The sequence below is a fragment of the Bos indicus genome, chromosome 19, assembly GCF_029378745.1.
Source record: "Bos indicus isolate NIAB-ARS_2022 breed Sahiwal x Tharparkar chromosome 19, NIAB-ARS_B.indTharparkar_mat_pri_1.0, whole genome shotgun sequence".
Taxonomy (NCBI): domain Eukaryota; kingdom Metazoa; phylum Chordata; class Mammalia; order Artiodactyla; family Bovidae; genus Bos; species Bos indicus.
Window position 1 is genome coordinate 55,271,748 of NC_091778.1, and position 16,408 is coordinate 55,288,155.

General features: G+C 52.9%; 1 protein-coding gene and 2 long non-coding RNA genes across 6 annotated transcripts in view; 2 read left to right on the forward strand and 1 right to left on the reverse strand.

Moving 5' to 3' along the window:
• On the forward strand, positions 1-7,052 carry LOC109574563 (uncharacterized). The gene is made up of 3 exons (XR_002183109.2): positions 1-408; positions 4,565-4,804; positions 5,969-7,052. It is a non-coding gene; the product is annotated as an uncharacterized lncRNA (long non-coding RNA).
• Positions 3,058-16,408, reverse strand: part of TMC8 (transmembrane channel like 8) — a 25,853-nt gene continuing 12,502 nt past the window's right edge. Inside the window, exons 16-17 of one of the 3 annotated variants that reach the window (XR_011562160.1) lie at positions 3,786-4,041; positions 3,062-3,663 (exon numbers count right to left, since the gene is read on the reverse strand). Coding sequence is in view for 2 of the 3 variants with exons in the window: in XM_070773996.1 (XP_070630097.1) it covers positions 3,904-4,041 (138 nt within the window). In the remaining variant the exon portion in view is untranslated. Of the gene's footprint in view, positions 4,042-16,408 lie in introns of all 3 variants that reach the window. The other 2 variants (XM_070773996.1, XM_070773993.1) reach the window with 2 other exon arrangements.
• LOC109574114 (uncharacterized) lies at positions 12,136-14,795 on the forward strand. Of its 2 annotated transcripts, none has more exons than XR_002183039.2 (3): positions 12,136-12,289; positions 12,591-12,662; positions 14,527-14,795. It is a non-coding gene; the product is annotated as an uncharacterized lncRNA (long non-coding RNA). The 2 variants fall into 2 exon arrangements; XR_011562162.1 differs by having other exon boundaries at positions 12,139-12,289; positions 14,583-14,795.

The window sequence follows — 16,408 nt, forward strand, 5'->3', positions numbered from 1 at the left end:
TTCTCTGTTGTCCCCTTCTCTTGCCTTCAATCTTTCCCAGCATCTGGGTCTTTTCAAATGAGTCAGTTCTTCGCATCACGTGGCCAAAGTACTGGAGTTTCAGTTTCAACATCAGTCCTTCCAATGAATATTCAGGACTGATTTCCTTTAGGATGGACTGGTTGGATCTCCTTGCAGTCCAAAGGACTCTCAAGAGTCTTCTCCAACACCACGGCCCCTCCCAATCTTCCCGGACCCAGCCTACCCTGGAGGCCTTGTAGGGAGGGCTTTGTGTGGGCCAACTACCAGGCTCCAAGCTGGTGTGCGGACAGAAAGGAAGTTCCCAGGGTGACAGGCAGGGGGCAGAGTTTAATCCAGTTCTTTCCGGAAATGGCTCAGAGCTTCCAAACTGGAATGACTGTTTGTCTGGTGAGTGGGTGGGGAGTGGGGGTTGAGTTTGGGGGTTGGGGGCTAGTTCTCCAGGGGCCTCAGGCTGACTCGGCAGGGAGGAGTTCCAGCCATCCTGGTTGCAGGTAAGGCTTAATGAGGGAGTGCTGGCCAGGTGGGGCCCGGAGTCTTCCAGGTGAGCTGGACAGACAGAGGTGGGAGGTGGGGCCAGACGCCACCAGGAGATGGGGCGCCACTCCAGGGAAGAGGAGGGTGGGGAGGCAGTGGCCCTGAGTGGGTAGGTGCCTCTGGGCCTTCACATTCCACCCCACCCTCTTCCCAGACCTGAATGGAGGGTGACAAGCAGCTGAGGCAGGGGCTTACGGAGCCCGCTCCTCCTGAACCTCCCTTCCCCTGCCACCACCCCCATCCCATCCTAAAACCCTCAAACTAGCACCATGTATGTTTGATGAGGAACCCCAGGGCTGCAAGATCTAGGCTGGTGGGCTTTTCCATTATTCTTTTCTTCATTTCTTCAAATGGAGGGTCATTCCACAGGGAGCAAGGCCCAGGGCTCTCTCTCCTTGGGGCTGTACCCAGCCCGCATCTTCTGGTCCCAACCTTGATGACAAAGGGGCTGAGCCTCCAGGTGAGGCTAGCACACTTCCCAGCCATCCCCTTCCCAAGGCCTCCAGAGATTTTATCGGTGCCAAGTGCATTAGTGCCCTGGGCAGGAGGAGGGGCAGGAGGCTTAGTCACTATACTAAATAAAGGGGGGCACCGAATCACCTGGAAAGTAAGCACTGGCCCCTGGTCTCTACACCCCACATTATAAAAGGGGAAACAGGCTCAGAGAGCCAACATGGCCCCCCCATGAGCCTGGCATCTGGAAAGCAGAGATTTCGGAAGAGGAGACTTGGAGGTAAGACAAGGAGAGTTTCAAGGACAGACTTCTGGAGAAAGCCCACTGAAGAGGCTGACCGAGTATTACCAAATTGGTCAACCAGGTCCGCACTGGGGGTCCTAGCCTGGGCTGAGACCCCCGATCTCAGCCGGGGAGCTTCTTTTTCTGATTGGGTTTGCAGACACTAACAAAACCAGTGCTGTGACTGGAACAGCACCAGCTTTATTCAATGGCCAAAGACTGAAGAAGTGGGAACCTAGTTTGTAAATCAATTCAAGCCAATTCAGAGGGAGACACTAAATATATAGGAGGGTTGGAGTAAAAGGGAGGGCTTGGAAAGAGCAAGAGGAATATTTTATCCAAGAACAGGGGTGTGGTTTGGACCTGAAACCGGTGCAGCTCTCCTTTTCAGTCCTTGTAGGGGCTTTTCCAGTTATCGTCATGGTGACTGTCAACCATCCTAGCGCTGGTGGGTGTGTCTTCTAGGTAATGTATAGAGCGTATAATAAGCTCTAGATCTATTGGAAATCTAATCCTCAAAACCCATCGTGGGTCTTGTTGGTGTTAACTGGTTCTTTTTTTTTTTTTTTTTTTTTACTTTGCCGCTTCCTCCTGAAACTTAGATAAGACTAGTTGGTTGGTGTTCGAGGGAGGGGCAGGGGTGTGATTCTGGGGTGACAGGCTTGCTAACACAGGAGTGGGGAGGAGGACCAGGAGGCAGCAGTGTCTTAGGAACCACTGGAGGCGACAGGCTTAGGAGGCAGAGGTGACCACTGCCAAAGTCCAGGCAGGTGGAGCACACAGACCGGCAGAGCCTGGGGTTGGGCAGCACAATGGTCATTTACATGGGTTTTCTTACAACAGGAGGTCCCGGTAAGGAATGCCAAACTGACAAGTTACCGCCAGCCCAAAGAATTCAGGAAAGGTCAAAAGGAGAAAGGAGATGATTGTCCATATGTCCTGCCAACCTCCCAGCATCCTTCTCACTGGCGTCCGTCTTGGCTGAGTTACCCACACGCCACCAGGAAGGACCCTGAGTCAGAAGGATTAGCCAGACACAACCCAGAAACTAACCCCATCACTATAAAACCCGAGACTGGGAGCCCAGTGGCAGAGCAGTGCTCCTGGGTTCCCTCGCCCTGCTGCCCTCTTCCCGGGCACCCCTTCCCAGCAAAGTCTCTTGCTTTGTCAGCACATGTGTCTCCTTGGACAGTTTATTTCCAAGTGTTAGACAAGAGCCCACCCTTGGGCCCTGGAGGGGGTCCCCCTTCCTGCAACAACTTTACAAGTCAGTGAAGTCATGGCCTTGGAGAGAGGACCCCAGGAAATCCAGCCCCTGTCTCCAGTCACCAGCTGGAAAGACGGACTGGGTTCCCATGGAGGGTAGAAGCCCCTGGCCCACCCTGGTCGCGGGTGGCCTCATCCTCCTCAGATGGTTGGGAACATGGAAGAGTGCCCCTACCAGAGGCAGCAGACCCCACTGTAAAGCGGTTAGAGCATGATCAGGGTCAGATAAAGCCGCCAATGCACTTCATGGGCACTTGACACACGCTCAGCCCTCAGTAAGCTTTGGCAAGTCACGCCTAGGCAACATGGCCCTTTCATTGCCCTGATGGTGTCATGTGTGCCCATCACACAGTGAGGCCAAACCAAAATGTCAGAGTTTGGAGCAAAGAAAGGTTTATTGCCGGGCCATGCAAGGAGCAGGGAGGAGGAGGGCTCACGCCCCCCACCTCCACCCCCTACCCCACCTCCACCCCCTACCCCACCTCAAACCCTGAACTCCTCAAAGAGTTTCAGCAAACATTATGGGCCAGGGGAAGGAAGAGGGTCTCAGGAGGGTATGTGATCAGTTCTCTGATTGGTGAGGCTGAGGGAACAGGTTGGTGTCACAGAGGTTAGCCTTATCAATCCTTGGGCACCAGAAGGTCCCAGGGTTATGAGCCCATGGTCATCAAGTAATTAATTTCTTCCATTTGGTGGTGGGTTTTAGCATCTGAGAAATTTCTGTGTCTGAGATGTGGGTTATCTGGGTAATGTATGTGGGTTTCCTATGTCTGTTATGTGGTACTTCAGAGAGGAGCTACAACAGAGTACAGATGGGAGAGGGGTCTGTCCCAGGAAGGCCCCAGAGGGTCCTGCCCAATCACAGCGGCAGCCCTGCCCTACCAACCCCCACCAGCTCTGCCCAGCCAGGGCCCCTGTGGGTCCCCTCAGGCCACCAGCAGTTCACTCCTCCCCCATATCCAGCACCCGTTTCCTAGCTGCTTTGCTTGGTCCAGATCAATGTCCAAGAAAAGAAGGCTATGATGGAGATGAGGGTGCCAACCAGCATGAAGATGGGTCCCTGGTGCAGCTTTCCTGTGAAGGAGGCGGGGGCAGCTGGGCTGGACCTGTGTTAGGCCAGGCCAGGGTAGGCATGGACACATCAGGGCACGCTTCCCTGCTCTCAGCACCTCCCACTGACCTACCAGAAGTGGCAGCTGCCCTTCTAGAAACCAAGGGGCCCTCTTACCTGGGAGTACCAGTGTGAAGGGACTGTGTTGGACATCAATGTCATTTTCAGCCTGGCACCAGAACTAGTCCGACGTCTGCTTTGGTGGGAAGGAGAAGTTGGCAGACTCCCCCCGGGTTCAGAATCTGCAGTGTGTGGGTGAGCCTGTCCCTCCTGACCAGTCTGTAGCTGGGCTGCCCGAGGATGCCTGCAGAACACCTCTACCCTGAGGCCTGGTCCGCTGTCCAGCAGGGTGCCTGCAGCTGGGGCACCGGCTCTGGCAAGGTGGGAGAGGGCAGGAGCACAGGTGAGGTTGGGAGACTTTAACACCCTCTCCCCAGCAAATTGCCTCATTACACAATGCCTAATGAGCCTAGAAGGTCTTCCCAGGTGGCTCAGTGGTAAAGAATCCGCCTGCCAAGCAGGAGATGGGGGTTTGATCCATGGGTCGGAAAAATTCCCTGGAGAAGGAAATGGCAATGCCAGTTGAAGGAAATTCCACTCCAGTATTCTTGCCGGGAAAATCCCATGGACAGAGGAGCCTGGTGGGCTACGGTCCCCGGGGTCGCAAAGACACGACTTAGTGACTGAACAGCAATGATGAGCCCAGAGGCCGGACTGGTTACTGTCTCTTCCAGGCAGCCTTCTGGATTACTCCCTCCATCCTGTATCTGAGCTCTACCCTACTTGCGGTATATACCATACAATTTCATATTTGATTTTATGCTCGTGTAGTATATTCTGCGTTGCCAGATTTAGCAACGAAAAATGCAGGACACTCAGTTAATTTTTAATTTCAGGTTAACAATGAGTAAAATTTAGGAAGTCTCTTCAAGATGACTTCTGGGAGATGAGACAGTCCAAAGAGGAAGAAGGAAACCAATGTTTATCAAGAAAATGCTGGTTTGGCAATTCCTCAAAAAATTAAAGAATTACCTTGAAGTGAAGTGAAGAAGTGAAAGTCGCTCAGTCGTGTCCAACTCTTTGCGACCCCATGGACTGTAGCCTGCCAGGCTTCCCTGTCCATGGGGATTCTCCAGGTAAGAATACTGGAGTGGGTAGCCATGCCCTTCTCCAATTACCATATGACCCAGCAATTCCACTCCAAGATATATATCAAAATAATTGAAAATAGGACGCTAACAGATACTTGTACACATATGTTCTGCTGCTGCTGCTAAGTCGCTTCAGTCTTGTCCGACTCTGTGCGACCCCATAGACGGCAGCCCACCAGGCTCCCCCGTCCCTGGGATTCTCCAGGCAACAACACTGGAGTGGGTTGCCATTTCCTTATCCAATGCATGAAAGTGAGAAGTGAAAGTGAAGTCGTTCAGTCGTGTCCAACTCTCAGCGACCTCATGGACTGCAGCCCACCAGGCTCCTCCGTCCATGGGATTTTCCAGGCAGGAGCACTGGAGTGGGGTGCCATCGCCTTCTCCACACACACGTTCACAGCAGCACTGCTCACGACAGCCGAAAGGTGGGAACAGCCCAGATGTCCATCAATGGATGGTGAATAAACACAATGTGACCCATCTCTAAGATGAAATGGTATTCAGTCATAAAAAAGGGATGAAGCAGTGACACCTGCTATTAATACACTATGAATGAATCTTAAAAACATTATACTGAGTGAAATAAGTCAGACCCAAGAGGCCGCATAGTGTATGATTCCATTCGTGCGAAATAGCCAGAACTTTAAAAATCCCCAGAGAATTTCCTGGTGGTTTAGTGCTTAAGACTCTGTGCTTCCACTGCAGGGGACATAGGTTCTATCCCTGGTCAGGGAACTAAGATCCTGTGTGCCACACAGTGTGGCAAAAAGTAATAATAATTATTATTATTATAATAAATAATAAAAAATCCCCAGAGTCAGAAAGCTGATTAGTGGTTAATAGGGGCCAGGGGAGGGGCAATGAGGAATGACTATTTGGTAGTTATGGGGTTTCCTTTTGGGAAATGGACTAAATGCTACTGAATTATTACTTTAAAATGTGTCATGTGAACACCTCAGCTTTTTAAAGAAAAACGAAACTGCTGGAGAAAAAGTCCACCCCTTGGGTTTAGACTCTTTCTGCTCAAAACATTGCTACAGAAATGAAATGAGGACATGAGTAGGAAACATGGAGAAATCTGGAACGCAGGTTGGGAGGGCTGACACTGGATTCAACTTCTAGAGTCAACAGTTTTGTCCTCGCTTGCAGGGGCCAGGTGCTCTGCCAGTCCCGCATATCACCGCCTCCCTGGACTGAGGCAGGAGACCAGAAAGTTAACTATCTGCTGGCTGAACAAAGCAGTTGCTCTCGGGTTACATGCTGAAGTGTGGCATCTGCTCCTTGCATCTGTGATAAAGTGGTGAACCTTGAGTCGTGTGGTCCTGGTGTTCATTGAGGACACCCTGAAGCTGGGATTTCCTCCCAGGATGGGGACAAATGAGGTACAAAGTGGACCAGGCACCTGACAAGCTGGCCCAGCATTCAACTCTGATCCTTGGCAGTGGCCTGGAGGCATCGAGGACCTGTCCACCTTCTGAGATCAGAGATCAGAGGTTTCTGCATCCAGATCTACTCTGGTAACTTCATGGTAAACATCTCCGCCATACACATCTTTGCCGCAGGCACTTCCACTACAGACATATTTTCATTTCATAACTAATTGTCCATAAGGCAATTCTGCCGTAAAAGATAAAATAACTGATTGACCGCTGGGTTTCATTTCTCTGTTGACACAGGACTCCCATGTTTATATTACATAAATCTTAGCCCATGTGACCATACAGAGACAAGTATAGATGTGATGGTCTTAAAGTAATGGGTGATAACAGCTATGTAATATTGACTTGATAGAAAATGCAGTGATAAAACTGAAAGTGTGAAAGGAGAGGATAAAGCCAGATGGCACATTATACTAGAAAACGATAACATATCAGTTTGCAAATCCTTTGGTGATTTGAAAGCACAGAGTTAAACCCCCATTTCCTGTAGAACTTTGGAACGTCTATCAACAGACATGTGACAATGTGCCAAGAGTACACAACAGTGCAAAATTTTTCCCAGCACAGTACAAGCTCTGTTGCAAACAGCATCCTAGTGTTTGGAAACTGATACCTCTCTTAATGAATGAAAAAATTTTAGTGAACGAGAAAAAGTGTGATGCTGAACGAGGAGATGAATCAATGGACAGTGGGGAGGGGGGAGGATAAAATATTATGAACGAAAGACTTGGAAGACAAGTGCTTAGATACAACCCACAAAATAAAATCAGTTATTTATGCTGCATGGCCATGAATCTGCTGCTGCTGCTGCTGCTACGTCACATCAGTCATGTCCGACTCTGTGTGACCCCATAGACGGCAGCCCACCAGGCCCCTCCATCCCTGGGATTCTCCAGGTAAGAATACTGGAGTGGGTTGCCATTGCCTTCTCCAGGCCATGAATCTACACACATTTTAAAAAATTGTTTTGCTGCCACATGGCATGTGGGATCTTAGTTCCCTAACCAGGGATCGAATCCTTGCCCCCTGCATTAGAAGTGCAGAGTCTTAACCACTGAACCACCAGGGAAGTTCCTACATATGTTTTAAATATATTAAAATATTTTCTGTTTCATACCAAAGTCTTTATTTTTTCAATTCATTTTTCATGGTTCACTGTGTCCTTTTAAATGTCCCTCTTTTATTTACTTTTTATATTCATATGGCAAAATTGCCTTCTGGCCAGCTAGTTAATTAGGTATGTGGTGACGATGCCTAAGACAAAGATGTTTACTGCAAAAATAACTGGACACCACCACACCTACTCTGGGGACATGGGCTGTGGGGGTGGTGGCCAGGCTCCTGCTCCCAGAGGGTCAACATCTGACTCAAAGGGACAGTCAGAAGGCAGGAGGGTATGATCCAGACCACAGGAGATGCTATGGTGGAGGGATCATAAACTCAGAGAAGAGGGACGGAACTAGAGAAACAGGCCACTTTAGGAAAGGCGAGGACTTCAGAAACACAGGGAAAGCAGATGCCCACAGCACCCAGAGAACTCTCCTCCCTGGACCCAGGACCAAAACCCACCCTGCAGCTCCTGGCAGCAGGCATTCATCCATCCACACAGACTCTGCTTGCGAGTAATTTTGTGTTTTGTAGGTAGATCCTGAAGTTGATTTTGATGTAGCAAGCATCTTGGGACTTCCCGGCTAGTTGCTAAGACTCTGGGCTCCCAGTGGAGGGGGCCTGGGTTCTATCCCTGGTCAGGGAACTAGATCCCACGTGCTGTAACTAAGACCCAATGCAGGGCTTCCCTGGTGGCTCAGATGGTAAAAGAATCCGCCTGCAATGCAGGAGGCCTGGGTTCGATCCCTGGGTTGGGAAGATCCCCTGGAGGAGGGCATGGCAACCTACTCTAGTAATGTTGCCTGGAGAATCCTCATGAACAGAGGAGCCTGGCGGACTACAGTCCATGGGGTCACAAAGAGTCGGACATGACTGAGCACAAAATCCAAGCATCTCTAAGATCTTCCTTTTGACCTGGGCTTGCCCACAGTGAATTCTCTGACAGTGATCAGGATTAAACAAAGGTGCCTTCTGAGTGGGGGCTTGGGAGAGAGGGCTGAATGATGCACGGTGGGTACCTACCAGACTTTTCGAGGAGAATGTGGAGGGGGTGCTCGGGCGGGGCTAGAGATGGGTGTATGAAATCCAAATATATACTTCATACATCATCTTCGTCCTGCCAGGAACGTTGGCTCTGGAAGTGGTGTGATCAGAAAACTACTCACTGAACAGAAAATTGGAAGAAACTAGAATATGATGTTCTTCAGAGACATTTTCTAGGGATCCTAAAGTTTCTGACCACTAAGTATATTTCTTTCTCCACCAGTGGTTCTCAACCTGGGGTGATCCTGCCTCCAAGGACATTTTTGTGTCTGGGGACAGTTTTGGTTATCACCAATGAGGGGTAAGATGCTCCTGGCATCGAGTTGGGGAGAGGCCAGGGAAGTTGCTAAACTCACTACGATGCCAGGGCAGCCCCTATTAAAAAACCACCCAGCCCCAGTGGCAATAATGTCAACGCTGGGAAACTGGTCTAGACCACCAGCAACAGGCTTGCTGAATCAGGATTCTCCCCTTGCCCAGGGTTGCTCCGTCATCACAAATATTTTCCCATCTGAGGCTCTTTCTAAACTTCATGAGAACCCTGGATTTTTTTCCGTACTTTTTTTCAAACACTCTTTTGTGCAAAGAAAGAGTTAAGTAAAGCGCTATCTAGAGTTTAATCTAGTCTCTGGGGCACCAGTTTACCGACTGCCACCAACAATTTCATCAATGTGACTCTGGGGTCAAACTGCCAACGGCTCTCTGCCCAAAGACGCTCTTGGGGCCAGAATCTTCCTCCCTGGGGAAATGTGGGACCAGGCTTAAAGGTGATGGTATTTTTTGCCCCCTTCGTTGTGAGCAAATGACCTTGACTTGACAAAAGTGGAAAGAAAAAGCTGGCCCAGCTTCATTTCCATTTCGGTGGCCATTAATAGAAGCCTGATTTACATAAGTTCAGAGACAGGAGCCACTTTCTATTTTCGTTTCCTACAGGGCAGAGCTTTCACTTTTTATTCTGGCCAGGCTTGTGTCGTTCTTCTCTTTTGATTATTTAGTTAATGCATCTAGCCCACCCCCACAGATAACGAGTGGCCTATCATTTAATTAAAAATTCACCAACTGTGTCTGAACATCTGAATGATAGGATGACACACTCAGAATTTGCTCAAGTGACAAGGATTCCCTGGGGACTGGGACCGGAAGTTGAGCCTGGCCAGGGCGGGGCTGATCCAGTGGCTCTGCAGAGCCTCCCACTGTTGCTAAAGAAAGAAGGACCCTCTCAGGGCTGTGCCCAGGCCAGGGCAGCGGGGCTACTGCCCAGCTAGGCTCAGAGGCCTTGGAGATGGACCCTGCTTGTTTCTGTGATCACCCAGATGCTTGGAGATTGAAGCCCCAACCCTGGAGGCCCAATTCGTTAGATCTGAGCTGGGGCCCAAGGATCTGATTTTGAATAGGCAGCCTACCTGCTGAAAGTTGAACTGAGTCCTCCAAAAAAGATGTATTCAAGCTGTAACCCCAGGTACTTGTGAACGGGACCTTATTTGGAAATGGGGTCCTTATAGATGGACTCCAGTAACCCATGCTGGTTTAGGGTGGGCCCTTATGAGAGAAGGGGCTTCCCTGGTGGCTCAGGCAGTAAAGAGCCACCTGCAATGCTCCCTGGATGGGGAAGATCCCCTGGAGAAGGGAATGGCAACCCATTCCAGTATTCTTGCCTGGAGAATTCCATGGACTGAGGAGCCTGGCGGGCTACAATCCATGTGGTTACAAAGAGTCAGACATGCCTGAGCAGCTAACACACACACACAAGAGAACAGACAAAGACACATACGCACAGGTCTTGTAAACACAGAGGCAGAATTTGGAGCGATGCTGTCACAAGCCAGGGGATGCCAAGGACTACCACAGCCCCCACAAGCAAGGCTTCAGACTTCTGCCTCCAGAACCAGTAGAGAATCATTTTCTGCATTGTGCTTCCTTAGAGCAGCCCCCTTCCAAGTGATGCTTATGAATGGTCTAGAGCCTCACCCTGGGGATTTCGAAGTGGGTTTTAGGAGTGGAGAGGGGAGGAACAGTCATCAAGACTTCTTTGTGTGTGCTCTGTTTGCATCTGTCCGTCAACCAGATGACTGCCTCCAAACATTGTCCTCTGTTCATGGCAGCCCCACAGAAGACTCCAGGCTCCCAGGTCACCCTCATTTTCCTGGCTCACCCTTTCTAAGGCTCTGAAAGTCCTCCTTTGTATGCCACCACTCCTCTTGAAGGATGGTAGGCGCAGTCAGCATCAAATCCCTTAGCTTTCCTCCCACGTCTCACCTTCTGCACCGAATAGACCAGCCTCCCCTTCCCTGGGCGGTGCTTGCATGCACCTACAGCCTTCCCCGCACTGGCTGTGGATGGCGAGGGTGGGCATCCTCTCACATTCCTGGACCACTCTCCCCCTCCCTCCCTAAACACCAGTCTGGAACTCCGTGTCTTCAGATACTGCACCCTGTCCTCTGAGTTGCAATGACCTAGAAAACACCCACCCTCCCTTGAAGACTCTTGCAGCTGGTTCCTGCTACACTCCATACTGCACTTGCCATGATTCCTGGGGAATTCAAATACACAGAGAGAACCTTTCCAAAATCTTGGCTCTTCCATTCCTTAACATCCAATGTTTCAGGCCCAACCTCTTGCTCCCACTGATAGTAATCAGTAATTGTAAGGCTGCCCTTGACTTCGCCAATCTTTCCGTTGCTCAGACCAAAAACCCAGAAGTCATCTTCCACAGCTCCCTCTTTCCCACCCGCTTCCATCCGTCAGCAATGGCTGTTGGCCTGACCATCAGAATACATCTTGAGCCCTTGGCCAGGCCTCCTGGCTATCACCCAGTCTCTCCTCTGGATCCCAGGACCAGTCTAATGACTCTCTAGGATTCTACCCTTGATCCACATCCCCTCTCTTCTCAACACAGCAGCCGAACGACCCTCTGAAGAGTAAATCAGGTCAAGCCTTCTGCTACACATCCTCCCAACACTTTGCCCACAACGCCATGCCCCTACTCAGCACGACCACTCCACTGCCTCCCCTCCCCTCCTGCTTTTTGGGCTCTGGCCACGCAGGCCCTTGTCTGGACACATACTGTGCCACCACCTCCTTCGTGTCCTTTCTGTGTGTCCCCTTCTGAGAGATGACTTCCCGGTAGATGGTACCCTCCCTCCCCGCCCCCTCCCTTCCCCTCTTTCCGGCTTGCTGTACTCTGGGACCCACCACATTCTAGAGCGCTGTAGAATGTGCTTTTAGGGGGAGGGAGCTGCACCTCCAGAGGCGTGTGGGATCTTAGTTCCCTGAGCAGGAATCCAACCCGTGCCCCCTGCAGTGGAAGAGTGGAGTCTTAACCACTGGACTGCCAGGGAAGTCCCAAATGTGCTAATTTTTATTATCATCTGTCCCCCCGGCCCCCCTAGAATGTAAGCTACTTGAGGGCAAGGATCTGTTCTTTTGTTTTAAGGGGTCTCTGATTTGTTTCCCCACCTTGTGTATCCATCCTGGGGCCCCGAGTAGCACCTGGCACCAAAAGGGCTCAACCAGTACTTGTTGAATGATTGAATGAGTGATTTGTCAGTTGGTCCCTTAGGAATTCAGTTAGCAGGGCTTTGTGGCCAAGAGTCTGAGCAGAAGTCAGGGGCTGGAGGGGGATGGACTGGGTCTACCCAGGTACTTCCCAGAGACCCAGAGGCCTGGGCTGAGATTTGTTCTCATTTTATCGGAAACACCATGATGTGTTTGTTTTTAAAGCAAATGAGGAAACGATAGTTCAGCCTCTGCCGCATTCAAGTGAGACCCACCCTTCAGTGGAGCAGAGGCAGCTGTGGCCACAGCCCTGAGAGAGGAGAAGGGACAGGGCCAGTCGACACCAGAGGAGGGCAGCCTCGCTCGGAGACATGGAGAGGAGCAGGTGACTGATCACCTTGACCTTAAGGGTCACAGGGACAGAAGGGGGCATAGGAGATGGCAGGAGAAGGGAGGGGGGGCAGAAAGGTGGAGGGGGAAAGCAGAGGGGTGGAGGCGGCACCAGGAGCATCTTCTCTCCCTGGCTTTGTACCATCAAGCAGCTTTGTGGGGAGTGGGGTGGCGGGGGCGCTGACACCCTCCTGCTGCCTCCGAGAGTCGGGCAGCTTCCCCTTTGCTGCACCTCAGGGCGGGGGTGTGGTGTGGGGAGCCCAGACTTCCTCATTCTCTCACTGCCCTCCTCCTAGGCCAAGGGACCCCAGCAGAATGCCCCACGCCTGCCCTGGGGTCACCCCCACCTACAGGGACTCCCGTTACAGGTCAGTCACTGGGGTAGAGTGATTGGATATACCCCCGGGGGGACATTCCCTCTGCCCCCCTCCACTGGCAATGCCCCCACAGCCCAAGGGGAAGCATATACTTTCCTGGCTCCATGTCACTGTGCCCACCATCCTCTGCTGTCCCTGCCCACACCCCCCTGCTGAGCCGTCTCTTCTCCGACCCCCCAGGGCCCTGCAGGGCTTGAGGTTGGGGTTCCAGAACTGTCCAGCTGTCTGGCAGCAGACGCCACTCACCAGCAACAACCTCTCACCCTGCCAGCCAAGGTCTCTACCATGGGTGGGGGCCTGACTCCAGGGTCTCCAGCTGGGGGTACTCCTCCCCGCAGTGTGCTGGGTAACTCTCCTCTCTCCTGTGAGGAGCTGCTGGTGGCTGTAGGAGAGGTGAGCGTGGTCAGGAGGACCCAGGAAGGAGAGACAGCCAGAGCCTGCCCAGAGAGCCTTGTCCTGAGCTCAGAGGAGGCCCAGGACCTCACAAACATCTTCGCTCACAGAAGCTCTTTGAAGCCCAGAGCATTTTGTCTCCCGAACCTATTTTGCAGATGAGTAAAGAGTGGGCCCAGAATGGCAGTAATTGGGGTACATATGCATGCAATAGGGGCTTCCCCGCTGGCTCAGTCAGTAAAGAATCCGCCTGCAGTGCAGGAGACCTGGGTTTGATCCCTGGGTCAGGAAGATCCCCAGAAGAAGGAAATGGCTACCCACTCCAGGATGCTTGCCTGGAGAATCCCATGGACAGAGGAGCCTGGCGGGCTGTGGTCCACGGGGTTGCAAGAGTCAGATACAACTTAGTGACTAAACCAACATGCATTCAATAAGGGGCTGGTCTTTGACTCGAGCCCAAATCCTCCCCTCTCTGTCTTGCGCTTCTGGAGCTGTCTGGGCCTTTGGGTCCCCCTCTTCTGTGCTCTCTAGACCCCTGGACCTTGAGCCTGCCACTTCAAGGCCTTGGCAGCAGCCCCTCCCACGATGTCCCTGAGCAGCTCACCTAGGGCCGCCAAAGAGAGCAGCAGCAGGAGCTTCAGGCCTCTGACGGACTGCCCTCCGCCCAGCAAGCAAGAGTTTCCTTGATCGAAGCCCTCTACCCAGAGCCCCTGGGTGCTTCCTGGGTGGGTGCATGCCGGCAGTGGGGAGATAACCTGGAGACCACAGCACCCCGGGGCTGGGCCCAGAACAGCAATGCTCCCCACACCCCCAGGGCATTAGGAGGGGCTCAGAGCCAATCCAGGGCTCACGGTTGCCACCACTCTAGGACCCTGGGAAGAAGATGCCCACATCCTAACCCTGGAGTACGTTCTGGTAGCTGGCCAGGGAGATGGCATTTGCTAACCTGCTGGTTTTGGGATGAGGGGATTATCCCAGAGTAGCGAGGGGGGCCTGATATAATTACGCTGTGTGCTTGGCGTGCTCAGTTGTGCCCGCCAGGCTCCTCTGTCCATGGGATTCTCCAGGCAAGAATACTGGAGTGGGTGGCCATTTCCTTCTCCAGGGGATCTTCCTGACCCAGGGATTGAATCTGCGTCTCCTGCGTCTCTTGCGTTGGCAGGCAGATTCTTGAGCCACTTGGGAAGCCTGATGGAATCATGAGGGTCCTTTTGAAGGAATGGACCCCTTAGGGCTGGGGGCTCAGGGCAGAGAGAAGGGAGGGAACGGGTGAGGTGGGGGCCAGCACCCAGCCAATCCCACAGTGGCACCAGCGTCCCCAAGGAGGACGGGCACCTCCCCAACCAGGCCTTTTTTTAATGAATGAAATGACTTTACTGAAACACTCCCTGTTATACACTGATGTAGTTGCATGCGTTTTTCTTCTGCTCTCATGGAATGTGGATCTTTGATCTGTACACAGATGCCTTCCTCGAGGACAATGTCCTGACGCCAGGGAACCATTCGCTTTCCTTGCAGGCTCTTCTCTCATCCAGAACCTCACAGGTCAATGACACTCGCACCTCAGCACAGCCCCGGAAGGGGCACCTGACCCAAGAAAGGCCAGCTACCCTTGCCTGGGCCCCTGGGTGTGGCTCGGGAGCAGCCGATGGGGCCCATGAGGTCTGGGCGTGTCAGGAAGCTGGTCTGGCAGGATGACCCAGCCCACCTGCCAGCAGCAGGAAGGATGTGGGTGGGGTGGGGGGTTCGGGGGTGGGAACTAGAACCTGGACACAGTGTCCTGGAGCTCCCCTGGGGACTAGCTTTATCTGTCACCTTGGTCGTCCCTTGTCCCCAGTGGGCAAGAATTGCTACTCAGAATCCTGACTTGTACCCCTGGGGACGTGCCCTGGGGACCCATCTACGTCTCTGCATTTGGGGAGCAAGAGCTAACAGTCTCTTAGCTTCCCAATGAATTCCCTCCCAGAGTCTGTTCTCACTCTGATGAGAGGGGTGGGGGAAGGAGTTGAGGATTCCAGACAGAGGGGTGGCCTCAGCTGCCGGCAGGCTGTGGCCTGAAGGCTGAGAAGCTCGAGGTTTTTCCTCTACATTGTGCTCAAGGCATCGGGTTCGAGCTGAGGCCGCTCATGAAAAGCCTCCCCCTTTTATCGATGTATTTGAGGAGCCGGGGCAGAGAGCGGCGGGTGGCCTCGAAGGACACTTCCCTCAGGCCTTGGTGGAACCAGGGCCATCTTTCTCGCCCCGCCCCGGGTGCCCCTCTCCAGCCATCACCTGTGTGCCCCTCAGATGGGGGCCGAGGCTGTTCTGCGCCCCTTTGCTACGGGCTGCAGGTGTGACAGCACTCAACAGGCGCCCCAGGTGAGCCCGGGTCACCCAGATGGAGCAGAGTTGGGGTGTCCTCAGAGCTCTCCTGTCATCCACTGGACTGACATTTTGTGATTTCTGCCCACAGAGGGCATCTCGCCTATAAAAGACGGCCTTACCAGCATCTCCTTGTTTGCCTCGCGTCCTATTCCTGGGAGGGTCCCCTGAGTGGGAGTCTGTGCTGGACTCCCTTGGCTGGTGTAGCTGGGAACCCTTTCAGGGCTGGGCAGGGAGAGTCTGGGGCCCCCAAGGTGGAGGTGCTGGGGTTTCTGCCTTCCTGCATCTGTACTGGGCTCTTGCACCTGGAGACACCCGGGCTTCACCTACTGCAGTAGCCCCATGGCCTCCCCCTGCCCACGTATGTCTTGTTTGCTACTGGTGGAGAGGCTCAAAGTCGTTACCTGCCCCCTGACTCTCCAAGCCCAGCCCCGGGCATACTGGTTCCATCTTCACTGACGGTCCTCGTGGGCCCCAAAGCCCAGTGTAGAGGCCTCAGATCCCCATTCCGTGCAGCCAAACCCCGCCTGGCCCATCCCCACACCATGGCTCAGCCTGCTCCTCTGCCTCACCTCCCACCTGCGTCCTCTCTCCTCCAAGGCCCCCAGGTCCACAAAACCCTCCTGCTGGCTCCCCGCTGAGCCCCAGGTTGCCTTGCAGGGCGGGCACGGTCGTAGGGCCACTTCCTGCCTCTCCCACTTCCTTTAGGCCAATGACTATGTTATAATAGGACCTCAACTGCTCTTCCAGGAAGGGCAGGACACCCATCAGGACGCTATACAAGTAACCACACGGAGGAGAGTGGCGTCATCCCCAGGTTTTGGCTGAGCAAACTGAGGCTCAGGGTTTGAGTTCCTCCAAGTCCCAAAGCGCATCCCCCTCACATCCGGTGATGCACTTGGCTGGTTCTCTGAAGGCACATGAAGGTGATCAGGACTGTGAGGTTTCAAGGTGACCTTGATGTTCTCCCACTTAGTGGCCAT